Source organism: Equus przewalskii, chromosome 1 (assembly GCF_037783145.1).
Source record: "Equus przewalskii isolate Varuska chromosome 1, EquPr2, whole genome shotgun sequence".
NCBI classification, from domain to species: domain Eukaryota; kingdom Metazoa; phylum Chordata; class Mammalia; order Perissodactyla; family Equidae; genus Equus; species Equus przewalskii.
The window spans coordinates 628,248-641,803 of NC_091831.1; the positions used below are offsets into that span (position 1 = coordinate 628,248).

General features: G+C 59.1%; 2 protein-coding genes across 9 annotated transcripts in view; both read right to left on the reverse strand.

The window, feature by feature from the left end:
- Nucleotides 1-1,189: 1,189 nt before the first annotated feature.
- Nucleotides 1,190-2,468, reverse strand: UTF1 (undifferentiated embryonic cell transcription factor 1). Its single transcript, XM_070626819.1, has 2 exons — nucleotides 1,919-2,468; nucleotides 1,190-1,780 (listed from the first exon to the last, which is right to left on the reverse strand). The coding sequence occupies exons 1-2, from the start codon at nucleotides 2,466-2,468 to the stop codon at nucleotides 1,299-1,301; spliced, it is 1,032 nt and encodes a 343-aa protein (XP_070482920.1). The 3' UTR covers nucleotides 1,190-1,298.
- Nucleotides 2,469-6,626: 4,158 nt separating this feature from the next.
- The window catches only part of KNDC1 (kinase non-catalytic C-lobe domain containing 1), a 67,149-nt gene continuing 60,219 nt past the window's right edge, over nucleotides 6,627-13,556 (reverse strand). For all 8 annotated transcript variants that reach the window (XR_011543328.1, XR_011543322.1, XR_011543324.1 and 5 more), the window contains 4 exons: nucleotides 11,686-11,808; nucleotides 11,544-11,603; nucleotides 10,589-10,746; nucleotides 6,627-8,930 (listed from right to left, as the gene is read on the reverse strand). Coding sequence is in view for 5 of the 8 variants with exons in the window: in XM_070631375.1 (XP_070487476.1) it covers nucleotides 8,699-8,930; nucleotides 10,589-10,746; nucleotides 11,544-11,603; nucleotides 11,686-11,808 (573 nt within the window). In the remaining 3 variants the exon portion in view is untranslated. The remainder of the gene's footprint in view (nucleotides 8,931-10,588; nucleotides 10,747-11,543; nucleotides 11,604-11,685; nucleotides 11,809-13,556) is intronic.

Genomic DNA, 13,556 nt, shown 5'->3' on the forward strand with positions numbered 1-13,556 from the left:
TTGGTCTCTCACACACAGGACCCCCAGGACCTGCCAACAATACAGCTGAGTGGGCTCAGCGTGGGGTCTACCGTTGGTCCGCTTGGGGATCCCTGCTGGTGATGGCCCAACTGGGGCTCCCCTCTCACCTCACCTGAAAAGGGCTTGGGGGAGGGGCTTCCATCCCACCAGCAGCCCTAGAGCCCCTGCTGGCACCGCAGGGCCAGCGGGAACGAACGCCAGCCCTCATTAGCTCCGGGGCAACCACGTCAGTCTCTGAATGGGCCCCTGGTTGCTGAATTGGGGGCCCAGCACTTTACTGGAGGGGGTATTGTTATGCTGGGAGGCGCCTCTGGCTACTTATCTCCCCTGGGCAGGAGCCTCTCCGGTCCCACCCAGTCCCATTCCTGAGGGATCCATCAGTCCGGGGTGGGGCCTTTGATTACTATTTGGAAAACACTCCCAGGCCATTTTGATAAAGTCCTCTCAAAACTGCAGGGACCCTGACTCAGGCAAGGTCGAAGCTCTCACACCCTCAGCCCCTGCTGTGCGCCTGGGCCCACCCACACCAGTCACCTCCCTGGGGGCAAAGTAGTCCCTTCCCTGGGTGTTAGCTCTCCTGCGGGGCACCCCCAGCCACCTCTGAGGAGCCACCATTACGCAGACCCAGCTCAGCCAAGAGGCTCAGTCCTGGCTAGGGCCAAGGCTAGACCCCTTGGGTGTGCTCTTTGCTGAGCAGGCTGGGTCAGGGCACCCAGGCGGGGGCCAGACTGCTCACACCTCCCCCACATAGGCTCTGGCAGGGCTGCCGGCGTCATTTCCCTCCAGACGCTCCCAGTGGGGCCCAGCGTCCCCTTGTCTTGCTCAGCAGGGTGCCCCGAGATAGCACTCACCCGCCACCGGGTCTGTGCTGGTGAAGGGCCTGGTGGGCAGGCTCTAGCCAGACCTCCAGGACGCTGGCCTGTAAGGAGGACCCCAATCTCTGATTCTACCTGCTGGCAGCCCCCTCCCACTGGAGGCTGGGCTCCTAGGGAAGGCCCTAGTCAGCATCTCAGCAGGCTCCAGTCCACCCCGGGGCACAGGCAGCCCTGGCCCTCCCGGCCCCTCCCTCGACCATTTTGACCTCGCCCTGACCTCTGCCTGCCCTGCTTGCAGGAGCCATTCCTACCTAGCGGCAGGACCTGCACACACTCACAGGATTAAGTCAGGAAAAGCAATCTTTTTATTGAACATACTTAAGCGTGGGGTGAGGGAGGAGAGCAAGACCGGGTCGGGGCCAGGGGGGCACCGACCGACAGAGGGGTCAGGCCACAGGCCCCTCACTCGCGTGGGTCCGCCAGGATGCCTCTCTCGGCGGCAGCACTGCCTAAGATGAAGCCCACAGCCAGGGACACGGTCTGGTCGAAGGAACCGCGCAGCTGTTCCACGTGCTGGTTCAGGGTCAGCAGTTGGTCGCGCAGCGGGCCCAGGATGGCCACGATGTCGCCCAGGTGCCCCAAGGTCTGCAGGAGAGCGGCGTTCAGCGACGGGGGCGCAGGCTGCGGGGGCGCGTGGTCGTCAGGGCGGCCGGGCGGCGAGTCGGTGTCTTCCCAGGCGGGGTCGGGGGTCGGCGTCGGGGAGCTTGGGGCGCGGAAAGGCGCGTGGTCCTCGGGGCGGCCGGGCGCGGGGGATAAGGTGGAGAGCACCGTCGGTGAGCCGGGGGTGTGGGGGGTTTCCGCAGACTTGGGCGGGAACGGGTTGAACCTGAGCGTCCAGGCGGGGTCCGCGTCGGAGTCGCGGGCGGCCAGGAGTGGCGGGGCGTCTGGAACGCGGAGCGGGTGGTCTGGCCGGGCACCGGGGTCGCGCCTGCCTCTCCCCGGGCCCTCGCCCCTACCTACCCGGGTCTTGGGCCTGGGGGCACGCCCGCCCTTCCCCAGCCCCCAGCCCCCAGCCCCCCTACCTGGCTCGGCGGGCGCGGGTGGCGCGCCTGGGGCCGGGCGACGTCCGCGCCGGTGCCCTGGGGAGCGGCGGCGGCCGCGTTTGCGCCCGTCGTCGCCCAGCAGCCCCATGAGCTGGCGGATCTGCGCGTCAAAGGGCCCGGGCGGCTGGCCGTGCGCGTCGCGGAGCTTGTCCTTGAGGAACTTGTAGCGGCGGCGGCACTGCGCGGGCGTGCGCCGCACCTGCTGGCGGGCCAGCGCGGCCGACACGCGGCGATAGATGGGCAGTGCCCGGCGGCGGTCGAGCAGCAGTGCGCGCCAGACGGCCGGCTGCAGCAGCGTGCCCAGCAGCAGCTCCGTCTCGTGCGCGCTCCAGGGCGTGCGCTGCGCCGAGCCGGGGGACACAGGCGAACCCGGGGACGCGGGCGCCGCCAGCGCGCCGGGCGAGGCGGGACGCCCGGGCGGGGTCCCCGGGGCTTCCCCGGCCGGCCGCGGCTCGGAGTCCCTCCTGGACGGCGACGGCGACGGCAAGGGCGGCGCGGGAGGGGGCGGCCGCCGGGGTCGGAGCAGCATCCTGGGGCCGGCGGGCGTGCTGGGGTCGGAGGCCAGGCCCGGGAGAGGCTGCCCACAGGCGCTCTTAGGACCCTGCGCGCGTCCGCCGTGCGTCGGAGCCCGAGCGGGAGCCGGGTCTACGCAGCCCTCCCACCGTCCCGCCCCGCCCCGCCCCCTCCAAGAGCCAAGTTCAGCTTGGGCTGTTCTTGTGCCTCGGTTTCCCTGCCAGCCTTTGGACCTCCTAGGTTTTGAGTACACCGAGCAGAGTTTTGCCACGCCCCACGGGGAAGAACCTGCCAAACAATAGTGGCTGTACTTTTCAAACTGTTTAATTGAGATACAAATGTACACGGCAACGTGCATTAGCCGCGCAAAGTTCAGTTCCTTTTTACGCATGTGCCATGCCCTTTCACCGCTGCGCAGATCAAGCTACGGAGTCTTCCAGTTCTAGAAGGCTCCGTCGCACCGCCTCCTTTTTGCTTTGGTGCGCCCTAGTTCGTTGTTCACAGATGTGCCGGCACTGCTCCCCCTCCCCCGGCCCCACTCCCCACTCCCCGGCCCTGTTCTGCTGTGATTTCAGTGTGTGCAAGGGAGGGGGTGGTTATCACTGCGTGTGGCCAGTTTAGGGCTGGATCTGACAAAGAGCTATAGCCCGTGGTCAGAATTAGTGTCGTAATTAACACACACTTCACAGAAAGAAACTTCTTTATTCTGATAAAGAGGACCCACAGCTAACATTAGGGTTCATAATGAGTATTGAGCGGCTACCTCCTGAAATTAGGAATAGACACGGATGCCCAACATCACTGCTTCTATTTGACATCACTGTAGAAGTCCTCGCCAAAGCAATAAGACGAGAAAACGGAGGAAGATGCATACAGATTGGAAAGGAGAGGTAAAACAGTGATTTGCAGATGACGTGAGAGTAACAGGGAAAGTAACCTACAGGCACATTATTAGAACTCATAAATGAATTTAGCAGGGTCATTGAATAAACAATAAACAAAAATTAATATCTCTGTATACTAGCTACAGTAGTTTCATAAAACCCGTTAGTTTGGGATAATTGTAGTTTTGCAGCTAGGCTGCAGGTGGCACGGAGTCCCTGTGCTCCCTCAGATGAACATCTGACACGACCGTAGAGCCTTTGTCAAAGCTGAGAAACGAACGTCCATACGACACTTGGACTGACTCGCGGACTTTATTTGGGTCGGACCAGGTTTCCACTACGTCCCTTCTCCGTCCCGGGTCCCGTCCGGGGTCCTGTGAGCACTATGTTTTGTCATCCTGTCCCCTTGGTCTCCTCTGGGGCAGGGTGGTTTCTCATTCTGGTTTCAGTGTCCTTGGCACGTTGGGGAGACTGGTCCAGTATTTGGTGGGATGTCCCCAGTGTGGGTTTGTCTGGCGTCCTGTCATAATTAGCCTGGGGTCATGGGTTTCTGGGAAGAAGACCACGGAGGTGACGTGGCCGTCCTTCCACATCGTGTCAGGTGCTTGATGTCGTTAGGACTTGGCATCGTGATGCTCACCTGACCTCCAGTTAAGGGGGCAGCTGTCACCTCCATGGTCAGGTCACCCTCCTCCTTGCCCTGCCCTGTGTGGGCCCATCCCCGAGTCCAGTCCACAGGCGGGGGGAACCAAGCTGCCCCTCGGGGCACCTACATGTGTTGTTTGGGACTCTCCTCGTCTGTTTGTTTATCCAGTCGCCCATTTCTCTCGGTGTGGACTCGTGGACATTCGTCTTACTCTTGGGTCATGATACCCTACTCGGGCATGGGGAGTCCTTCTCAGCTCTCCTCTTTCCCTCCCGTCCTCTGTTCTTGTGCTCTCACCCCCCTTTTTTAAGCACTTGCTTGCTTTCTAGCGCTGCAAGATGTTCCTGGTTCATCTGATACTTTCCCCACTCCAGCCCTAGAATCAGCCATTCAGCCATTTCTCCAAAATATCTGTGCTTTTTTTTGGAGAATGGTATCTGGACACCAAGATCTGGGTACATGGTGTGCCCACTGCTACTGGGGTGTCACTGCTATGAGGCCACTGGTTCTTGGGGGGATTTTGTCCTTCAGGGGATATTTGGAGATGTCAGGAAACACTGTTGGTTGTCACAATTTGGGGGGTGTTGTGGCATCTGGAGGGTAGAAATAACCAGAGATGCTGCAAAACATCCTACAGTGCCCAGGATGGCCCCACGGCGGAGAATTATCCACCCAAACGTCGCTGGTGCAGTGACTGAGAAGCCCTGTGCCAGCCCTGCGGGGGGTGAGCCAGGAGGCCTGTGCGAGCACTGACGTACCCCAACACCTGCGTTCATTTCTCTACCGGACCACCTTGCACCCGGCACTGCGGGGTCATTCTCGCCTCCCCACTGGCTCTTCTGTAACTTCTTTCTCTGACAGGGAGGCCTGGCTCCCTTCTCTACAACTTACTTTCCTGGTGTGCATGGAAAGTCTTCAGAATTGTAACCTGAATCTTGTGAGAAGCCACTTTACCAGCTGGTCTGCTGTCTTCCTGTGCAGCTCTTTTTCCGTGGCCTGCAAGAGTCCCTTCAAAACATCAGTTCCCACGGTTCCTTGGGTCAGCCCCTGATGGGGGAGACGGATGCTGGGGAGGGGCCGGGGGAAGGGACAGCTCAAGGCCCCACCCGGCCGTGAGAATTCCCAGTCTTCACAGCTGGCTTCAAATAGCCACAGCAGCAGGGACCACCACAAATTCATCTGGGGAGTGGACCCGGCGACTCGCCGGTGGAGTCCTGTTCATGGACTGGAGCCCAGTCTCCAAGATGGGAGCTCATGTGCTGCCCAGCCCACAACGAGCACTTCAGTTCTTCGCTGAGCATCACAAACCATGCAAACCATCACAAACGGGCGAGGGCCGTGTGATCCGCCGTGGTTCTGTGGTCGGAGCCGGGGTGAGGAGGGGGCTGCTTCTGTGTTCCCTCGTGACTGGGGCCACTGCGGGTCGCCTCTGCCCGGCTGGCCTGGGCACCATTTCCCGGGCTGAGGCTGGCTGGCTGTGGCCCTGCAGGCTGTATCCAAGTGGCACCTGCTGGTGCCGGGCGGCTCCTGGGCTGGGCCGGCTGGAACTGCTGGGCTGGTTGGACACTTTTCTTTCCACCTCCATGCGGCTGGCCCAGGGCCACCTTGGGCTTGCTCTCAGCATGCTGGGTGCGGGGTGGTTAAACCCTGTACGTGCTGGGGGCTCCCCAAGCGTGAGTATGCTGGGCCAGGCTCCATACAGCATCAGAGGGGGCTGCACGGGTGGGCACCTGGGAAGCGTGGCTCGCAGGGGCCTGAAGGGTCATTGATCGTAATTTCTCTGAAAGAAAACCAGTTGATTTGATTAGGCCGGTGCAGTGAAGGGACACCGTCTTCGTGGCGCCTTACCTGTGTCTCAGGAGGGAAGAGATCTGGGTCTAACTGCCCGCCACGACCGGGACACCAGAACCCCCCAGCCATGGCAGCTGCTGTCTGCAGGGACACGACTTTACCATTTCCTTGTCTTCCTCAAAAAGCTTGACTCTCCCAGGACTGTCCTGCTGGGCAGAGGACTCGATCACTCGTTACAGGAACTGCTCCCGACAACTCTTCCACAGAAAGCGTCAACAGTTTACACCCCAAACTCTTTGAACTGGCCTCCCACTCCTCCCTTTGCGGGGTCCACCCACCTTAAGCTCTTCCATCAGGACCCTTCCCAGTGGTGACCAAGCCCCAGGAGCAGCACCCCAGCCTTGCCCTGGCCGGCCCCGCCCCTGGGCTCCGGCTGAGGTCTGGGTGGCCAGTGCGCAGCATGGGGCTTGTTAGGCAGGAGCAGATGCCCAGGTGGGACGGGCAGGCAGCCTGGGGGCCTCGGCGTGGCGAGGCCTCGGCGGGTCAGCTATTTTGGGTGGTTTGCAGTCTTTTCCTCCAGAGGCAAATGTTTCCTGCGACAGCCGAGTGACTTTGCTTGTTCACTAGCCTGGAGTGACTGGGTTTTGGTTCTGGTGGGGCCGAAATTAGAAATGAACCAGCAGACCTGGCCCTTCTCAGCACCAGCCCAGGACGTTGCTGTGGCCCCAGCTCTTCTCGCCTCCTCGAGCCTTTGTGAGCACCCGAAGCTGTCTTCACCTGATCATGAAGGAGTCACCCTGACCCACACAGCAGGCATCACTTTGTAAACAAAGAAAATGAGCTACACGGAAGCTGTCTTGGTAGAAATGATTTTATTTAGAAATCTGGATCACGTGACATTTGGGCGCCATGCAAATAGTGGTGCTCAAGCTGAAGGCCCAGTCACGTCCCCGTGAATAAGTTGTTAGAACTGGAATGTTTATTTGCGCCGGACATTAACTTCACTTCAGGCTTTGTGACACTATCTTTGTTAAATTCTGAATCTGAAAACTTGAGAGTTGATTGGCAGACACAATCCTTATATAAAAGCCTAAAAAATTCCCCACGCAAGGCCAGGAGCACAGAGCTCCTCCTATGTTCCATTTAAGCAGGACCGGGATGTCTCAAATTAATTTATGTGGGAAAACACCTTGACATTAAAAATTCAGCATTCTATCATAAGTAACAGTTTTCTTAGAAATACACCAGCTGGTTGCTCTAAAGAATCACTAATTCTAAAACTCAAAAGAGCAATCTTGGGTCTTGCAGTGATTTGCAACATAAGAACGTGGGGGCCTGGGATGGCGCCAGGGGGTCAGGCATCCCTGTTGGGGGGATGTGACAGCCTGTCCTGGTCCCCAGGCCCCTGGTGAGGGCGGCCTCCACCCACTGAGCAACGCTCAGCACCAGCTGTTCGGAAACAGCCTGAGGAGGAGCTGGGTGCCATCGAGACAGCTGACTTCACGTCCTTGTCGGTTCTGACAGAGGGCTTGTGACAGCAAGCTGTGGGAGCTCAGGTGCGGGTGTGCGCATCGCATGCATGGCTGCTGAAGGTGCATGGGCATTGGTCACAGCGCTGCGGCCCCCAGGCTGCGCAGAGGGACCCTCTCAGGGTCCCTGAGGCCACGTCTCTGCTCTGGAGCTGCTGTCTGTCCCACATGCCTTGCTAGGAAGCAGAGCCCTGGCCAGCGCATACCTGCCCCACCAGGAGCTGTTCTAAGCTGCAGGGACAGTGGGCTCACCAGGGCCATGGGGGGCTGGGGACTGCCAGTGCAAAGCCACAGGGGTGGGTGGCTGCCAGTGTAGAGCTGCCAGGCGCTCACCCGCAGCAAGAGGCCAGGCTGGGACGGAGGTAACACCAGGCCTGTTGGCAGGAAGGGCTGCAAGGCTTGGGCACGCCCACTAACCTGTGGCTGGGACACGGTGAGATGAGCCGGGTACCTAGTGATCTGGGCCTGGGAGGAGGAGGGGGTGTGTGGGGTGGGGTCATCCGGAAGGGGTCAGGGGAAGTAGAGGGGAGGTCTGGGGGTTGTGGAGGGAGGTCTGGGGTGTGGGGGGAGCTGTGGAGGGTGGGGTCATCTGGACTGGGTCAGGGGAAGTTGGGGAGAGGTCTGGGCTGTGGGGGAAGGTGTGGAGGCCTGGTCATCTGGACGGGCTCTGGGGAAGGGGGGAGGTCTGGGGGGACATGTGGAGGGCGAGGTCATCTAGATAGGGTCAGGGGAAGTAGGGGGAGTCTAAGATGTGGGGGCAGGTCTGGGGGGTGAGAGTGTGAACGCAGGTTGGGGCTTGGGCCACCAGGAAGTCTCAGGGGCCCCATGGTAGGTTTTGGACCCCCTTGGGACCTGTGGTTGGTTTGGCGTCAGAGGTCAGTCTCGGTCCTTCGTTGCTGGGCAGACACAGGCCAGACTCATGAAAACACTGCTCAGTGGGCAAGTGAGTTTAAAAGTGTGAGCCGGGTGTGTGGGTGTGGGGTTCTGGGGGGCTGGATCACTAGGGAACTGGGCGAGAGCCGTTCATCTCTGAGTATACATGGCTCTGCAGCTCCTGGGGAGCTCCCTTACTCTACTGTCACTTTGAGTTTTCAAATTTGATTTTTAAACTGTAGCAGAAACACCCCGTCTCCACCGGTGCTGTCCTCGTCCTCTCGGGTCGGGTCTGAGCCCAGCGCTCCTTCCCCTCGGCGAGTCCCTCGCAGCCTCATCTTGGGTGCCCCCTCCTGGTGTGGCCCGGCCCCTAGGCGGAGCCCCTGGCTGCTCTTCCCTGTGGTTTGGGGTCCCTGTCTAACGCAGCGGGTGCTGCCCTGGCGTGGACTTTCAGGGCCAGGCGGCTCCTTTCTACCCGGGTCTGTCCTTGCTTTGAAATTCACGCCCAGACCCTCGTCCTCCGCTACTGGAACGTGGCTTTCATTCTGCGTAGCTTGTCCTGAATCTTCCGAGAATGCTTCTCGCTGGTGATCTGGTGGAAGTTGGCCCTGTTGTCCGCTGCTAAAATGGAAATGTCGGCTCCGCTGAAACGGGCGATCCTTTGCTTGAGGTGGGACTGCAGCTTGGGGTCGGGGGCGAACGTGTAGGGGTTCTCCTGGAATGCGTGGACCTGGCTCACCACCTTGGCTATGTTTCTGTGTTGGGGGAAGAAATGAAAGGTTAGTCTGCACAAGTCACAAGGAGCAGCCTTCTCAGGCCAGTGAATTCCTGGGTGCTCTCAGGAACCGTCGAAACCAACCTCTTCCAGTACAGACTCTGAGGGGTGAGTGTCCTGGATTTAGGCCAAGCCTCATTTCATTACCCAGGCCTGTCTGTCCACCCCCCATCCATCCTTCTGTCCATCCATCCACTTTTCAGCTCACAAATATTGACTGAAAATCTGTGTTGGGCTCTGGTTGGTGCTGAGGATTCCAGCATGAGTGAAACCCAGTGCCAGCCGTTGGGGCGCAGGGAGGAGGCAGATGAGGGGGTGCCGGGTTATGTAAGGGGGGCATTCATGGCTGCTGGGCACACATTTCTCCCCAGCGCTGTGGTCAGTGATGTCACAACGGCAGCTACAGAGTGGCCACCATGGGAGTATTCACACCCTGGGAATCAGCCAGCGCTGTGGCCCAGGGCTCATTTGCCGGAGAGCCGGAAGTTAAATAGTGACCACAGGCCCCCGAGTGTCGTCTGAGGAAACTGGCGGCTCAGAATCGGAAGTCCTTCATTCTGTCCGGGGGCAGCCGTGGACTTCACAGACAGATATTCCTACCCTGATTTGGGATGAGAAGCAGTGTGTCCAGTCTGAGTGCTTTCACTGTTAATTAAAAACAAACACATCTGTATGTGCACAAGAAACAGGCGCGGGCAGCAGACAGCGGCTCAGCCATGGTCCTGATACAGTGTGGACTCCCTTGAGTTCCTAGTTTCCACTTTGCTGACAGACTAGTGTGCATTGTGGGGTCTCTTAGGTACCACTTTTAAACTGCTGACTGAAAGGGCCTTGAGCGGAGCAGGTTGCAACCAAGGGGCTCCAGGTCCCCTGGCGTGTTTGCCGAGGGGGCTGTCTGCCCTCGACCCTGAGGAGTGTGTAGCTGGGCCGTGGCCTGACCAGCCTCCACATGACTGCCCATGTGGACGATGGAGAGGAAAGGTGGGAGAGAGAACGGGTGGGGTGAGCGTCCCCCTGGAGACGGGCTGCCCCGGATCTGGAGAGACATCCAGGGGCAGCTGGGACGTGGGCCTGGAGCTCCGTGGGAGGAGAGGCTGGGCTGGGAGGGCAGCCTGCACCTTCCCCGGGGGGATGAGCAGCTGTCCTCTGGCTGGGGTCACAGTGGTGGTTTTCACAAGCCACCCCCTGGTCTGGGCCTCCTAGGTAGGTCCCCAGGTGGGCTGGGCAGGTGAACGAGGGGACCACAGGAGCAGGCTGAGGACTGACCGTGGGTCTTCTGCAGATGGCTCTAGGGAGAAGGGCCCAAGGGGGTCGTTGGAGGCAGGGAGAGAGAGAGGTGATACCCAGGGTCAGGGAAGGTGGTGGCACAGAGGTGGGGCTCAGGGTGTGCCTAGATCTCCCAGCAGGAAGGTCACGGTGACCTTGGGACAGCATTTTGAGACCACGGATGCCAGAAGTGTGGGAAACGCTTGCACTAAGTTTTTGGAAAAGGAAGAGGCAGGAGATCACCCGGGGTGGAGGCTGCAGAGGCCCTGGGCTGGGGCGGGGGGTGGGGGGGGTGGGGGGGTGGGGGTTCAGTGCTGGGGGAGGGGCCCAGGCCTCAGAGGAGCAGGAGGGCCGGGGAGGCCACCCACTCACCTGAGCTTGCTCCACCTGTGGGCCCCGTTGGTCATGGTGAAGCCGCCGGTCTCCAGCTGCTGGATGTGCATGGCCAGGAGGCGGGCTGAGGGCAGGGTGGGCTGGGCCCGGAAGCGCCGCCCTTCCATTAGACACAGGCTGTCACTTTTCAGGAAGACCTGGGGGCCCAGCCGGGGGTGGGGGAGTGGGGGCAGGGTGGGGGGAGAGAGGGAGAGCTCAGTCCAGGGCTCTCAGCCTGGCCAGTCCCCGTTGATGTCCGTGTTGTTCCTGCACAGGGGCTACACCTTGGATTATTGGATTGGGGGCTGAAAGTCCAGACATCTTAAGCTTGCAGATGCAAAAGGAGCACTGACGCCATCACTTCCTGCTCCTGAAATGGCAGACTCCTTTCCTAACCTGTTCTCCAGGTGACTCAACTGCCCCAATGAGACTGAGACCCAAGATGGCTGGCTGCGGGAGCCCTGTGTCTGGTGTCAACCGAGGGCGCACCAGCCCTCCTAGCCGTAGAGAGCTGTGTCCGGGCAGGGGCTGCGGCCGTGAGCCGACCTGCCTGGGCGGCTGCTGCGTCTGTCCCTGTGCCCCATTCGGGAAACATGCCCCATCATTCCACCACTTCCTCCCTGTGGTCTCTTGAGGCCCCCTCTGTACTTCGCCGGGCTGTGAGGAGGCTGGCCAGGCAGCCAAGCTCAGGCCGGCCTCAGACCTCAGTCCGGCCCTCTGGGCACCTGTACCCTGTGCACCCGCCCAGCAGACAGGGCTCCCAGAGCTCCCCGGCCGCCACTGCCCAGGTGAGCTGCAGAGGTCCCGCAGGGAGATGCCGTGCACAGCTCTGAGGGCACCTTGTGGTCTGGGGGCCATGATGCAGGCTTGGCCCCCCAGAGGCGTGCCGAGCACATTGTGAGGGAGAAGCCCAGCTGGACACAAGCTGCCGGAAGCCCCTGCAGAGCACTCGTACCTCCACAGCTTTCAGCTCCTCCATGACCTCCGCTATCTTTGCGGGTAAGATTCTCCAGGCCTAAAATAAAAGCGGAGGTGAAGGCCCTGCGGCCGTGGGGTGCCCACTTGCGTGCATGGGCCCTGCCCTCCCGGGAACTCACAGGGGACTGCCTCACGGCCAGGTGCTCCAGGCCACCTAGGATCTGCATGGCCGTCGCAAAGTTCCTCTGCTCGTAGCAAGATTTTGCAATCAGCAAAAATTTGGACAGCAAATTCACCTGCAACTGAAACGAGAAAACAACGCGTTCAGTGTCTTCCCCTTTAAGACGAACAAATAGAAACCATCCTGGGACCTGTTAAGTAACCCAGTATCAGGGGGCACAGAACAGTGTGAGCCCCACCATCTGTGCATGAAGGAGGCTGGCAGGTGGGCTCAGGTGGCTGTGGGGGGCTGGGCAGGAGGATAGGTGTTTCTTGAAAAACAAAACAGAAAGGCGAGTGCCAGGAGCATAGAGAAGAAGTCGGCCTCACTTCTCAAAAGCAGAGCACTTGCAGGACAGGCCTTTGGGCTGGGAGTGCAGACAATCAAGGTGGCGGGGGTGAGTGCACAGCTGCAGGAGCAGGAAGGGCGCCCCCACCCGGAAGATGGAGCCAATGTGTCCAGAAGCAAACGGAACAATTGGGCAGCTTCTCGTCCACTCGGCCGAGTCCACTGCAGGGACGGGGTTTCAACGCCTGATTGGGGATCTGGTCCCACTCGGCCCCACCGCTTCCTCTGCGGTGCCCTGGTCAGCAGGGGCAAATTCTCCAGATTTTGCGGCACCTGCTGCATCCAATGAGATTCTCATTCCTAACGGGCTGTACCATTTCAGAACAGACCTGAGGGGTTGAGTTCATAGCACCTGGATTTCACACAATTCCAGAGACTCCTAGAAGATTCCAGAGGATTCAGCTGACCCTTCCTTTCAGAGCTGCCTCATCCTGCAGACTGTCATCATGGCCGGGGCCTTCCTTCAGGTGGGAACAGCACCTGTAGGTCCCAACCAGATGCCTTTCTCCTGGGCTTAACCCTTGTCTGCGATGATTCTGATGCAACTGAAGGTCACACGGATGGGCCCCTGGAGGTCATTCATTGTTGTCACTTGCTAGCTTTCTGGCTTGAGTGCCTCTTAAAGGATCTTGAAAAACATTTACCTACTCATACTTTTTTTTTTTTTTTGAGGAAGATTAGCCCTGAGCTAACATCTGCTACCAATCTTCCTCTTTTTGCTGAGGAAGACTGGCCCTGAGCTAACATCCGTGCCCATCTTCCTCTGCTTTACACGTGGGACGCCTGCCACAGCATGGCTTGACAAGCGGTGCCATGTCCACACCTGGGATCCGAACCAGCGAACCCTGGGCTGCTGAAGCAGAGCATGTGCACTTCACCGCTGTGCCAGCGGGCCGGCCCCTACATACTCATACTTTTTAAGTTGATATCTCAATTTTTTTTCATAGGTTTAAATAGATGCAAAGTATGTAATTTCCAGCACTTTCAGAGAAGACTCTTCCGTCACTGTTAAGTATACCTCACCTGCGTGGAGTCGACAGAGGGTTCGTCCTTCTGTGACTGGCTTATTTCACTCAGCAGTGCCCTCCGGGTTCATCCAGGTGGTAGCGTGTGGCATGATTTCGTTCCTTTTTAAGGCTGAATAATACTCTACATAGACACTACATTTCGTTTCTCTGTTCACCCATGGAGGGATATCTGGGTTGCTGCTTCCTCTTGGCTGCTGTGTTCTGTCCCTTTTAAACCTAGCTGATGAAATCAAAATCCTGTTTTGCTTCCTAACCCACCATTATTCATCTAAAGTAACACAACAAACTTTTCTTTAAGGTGAGGAACTTTGCACTGTTTCTTTTTCTTCTTGACCTTGTATTTCCACCCCTAGAGTATCACCCGAGTGGAATGTACTCTTATCCCTGAGGACGTTTACTGTCTGCTCATTACATTTTCTGGCTCAAATTTTGAACTTTAACAATCTTCTGTGAC

What these genes read in the sequence shown, in the direction of transcription:
- UTF1 (XM_070626819.1), bottom strand. Translation starts at nt 2,468, where the DNA reads ATGCTGCTCCGACCCCGGCGGCCGCCCCCTCCCGCGCCGCCCTTGCCG. An exon ending in ACCCGCGCCCGCCGAGCCAG is followed by an intron (nt 1,781 to 1,918) that starts GTAGGGGGGCTG and finishes TCCGCGTTCCAG; the next exon opens with ACGCCCCGCCACTCCTGGCC.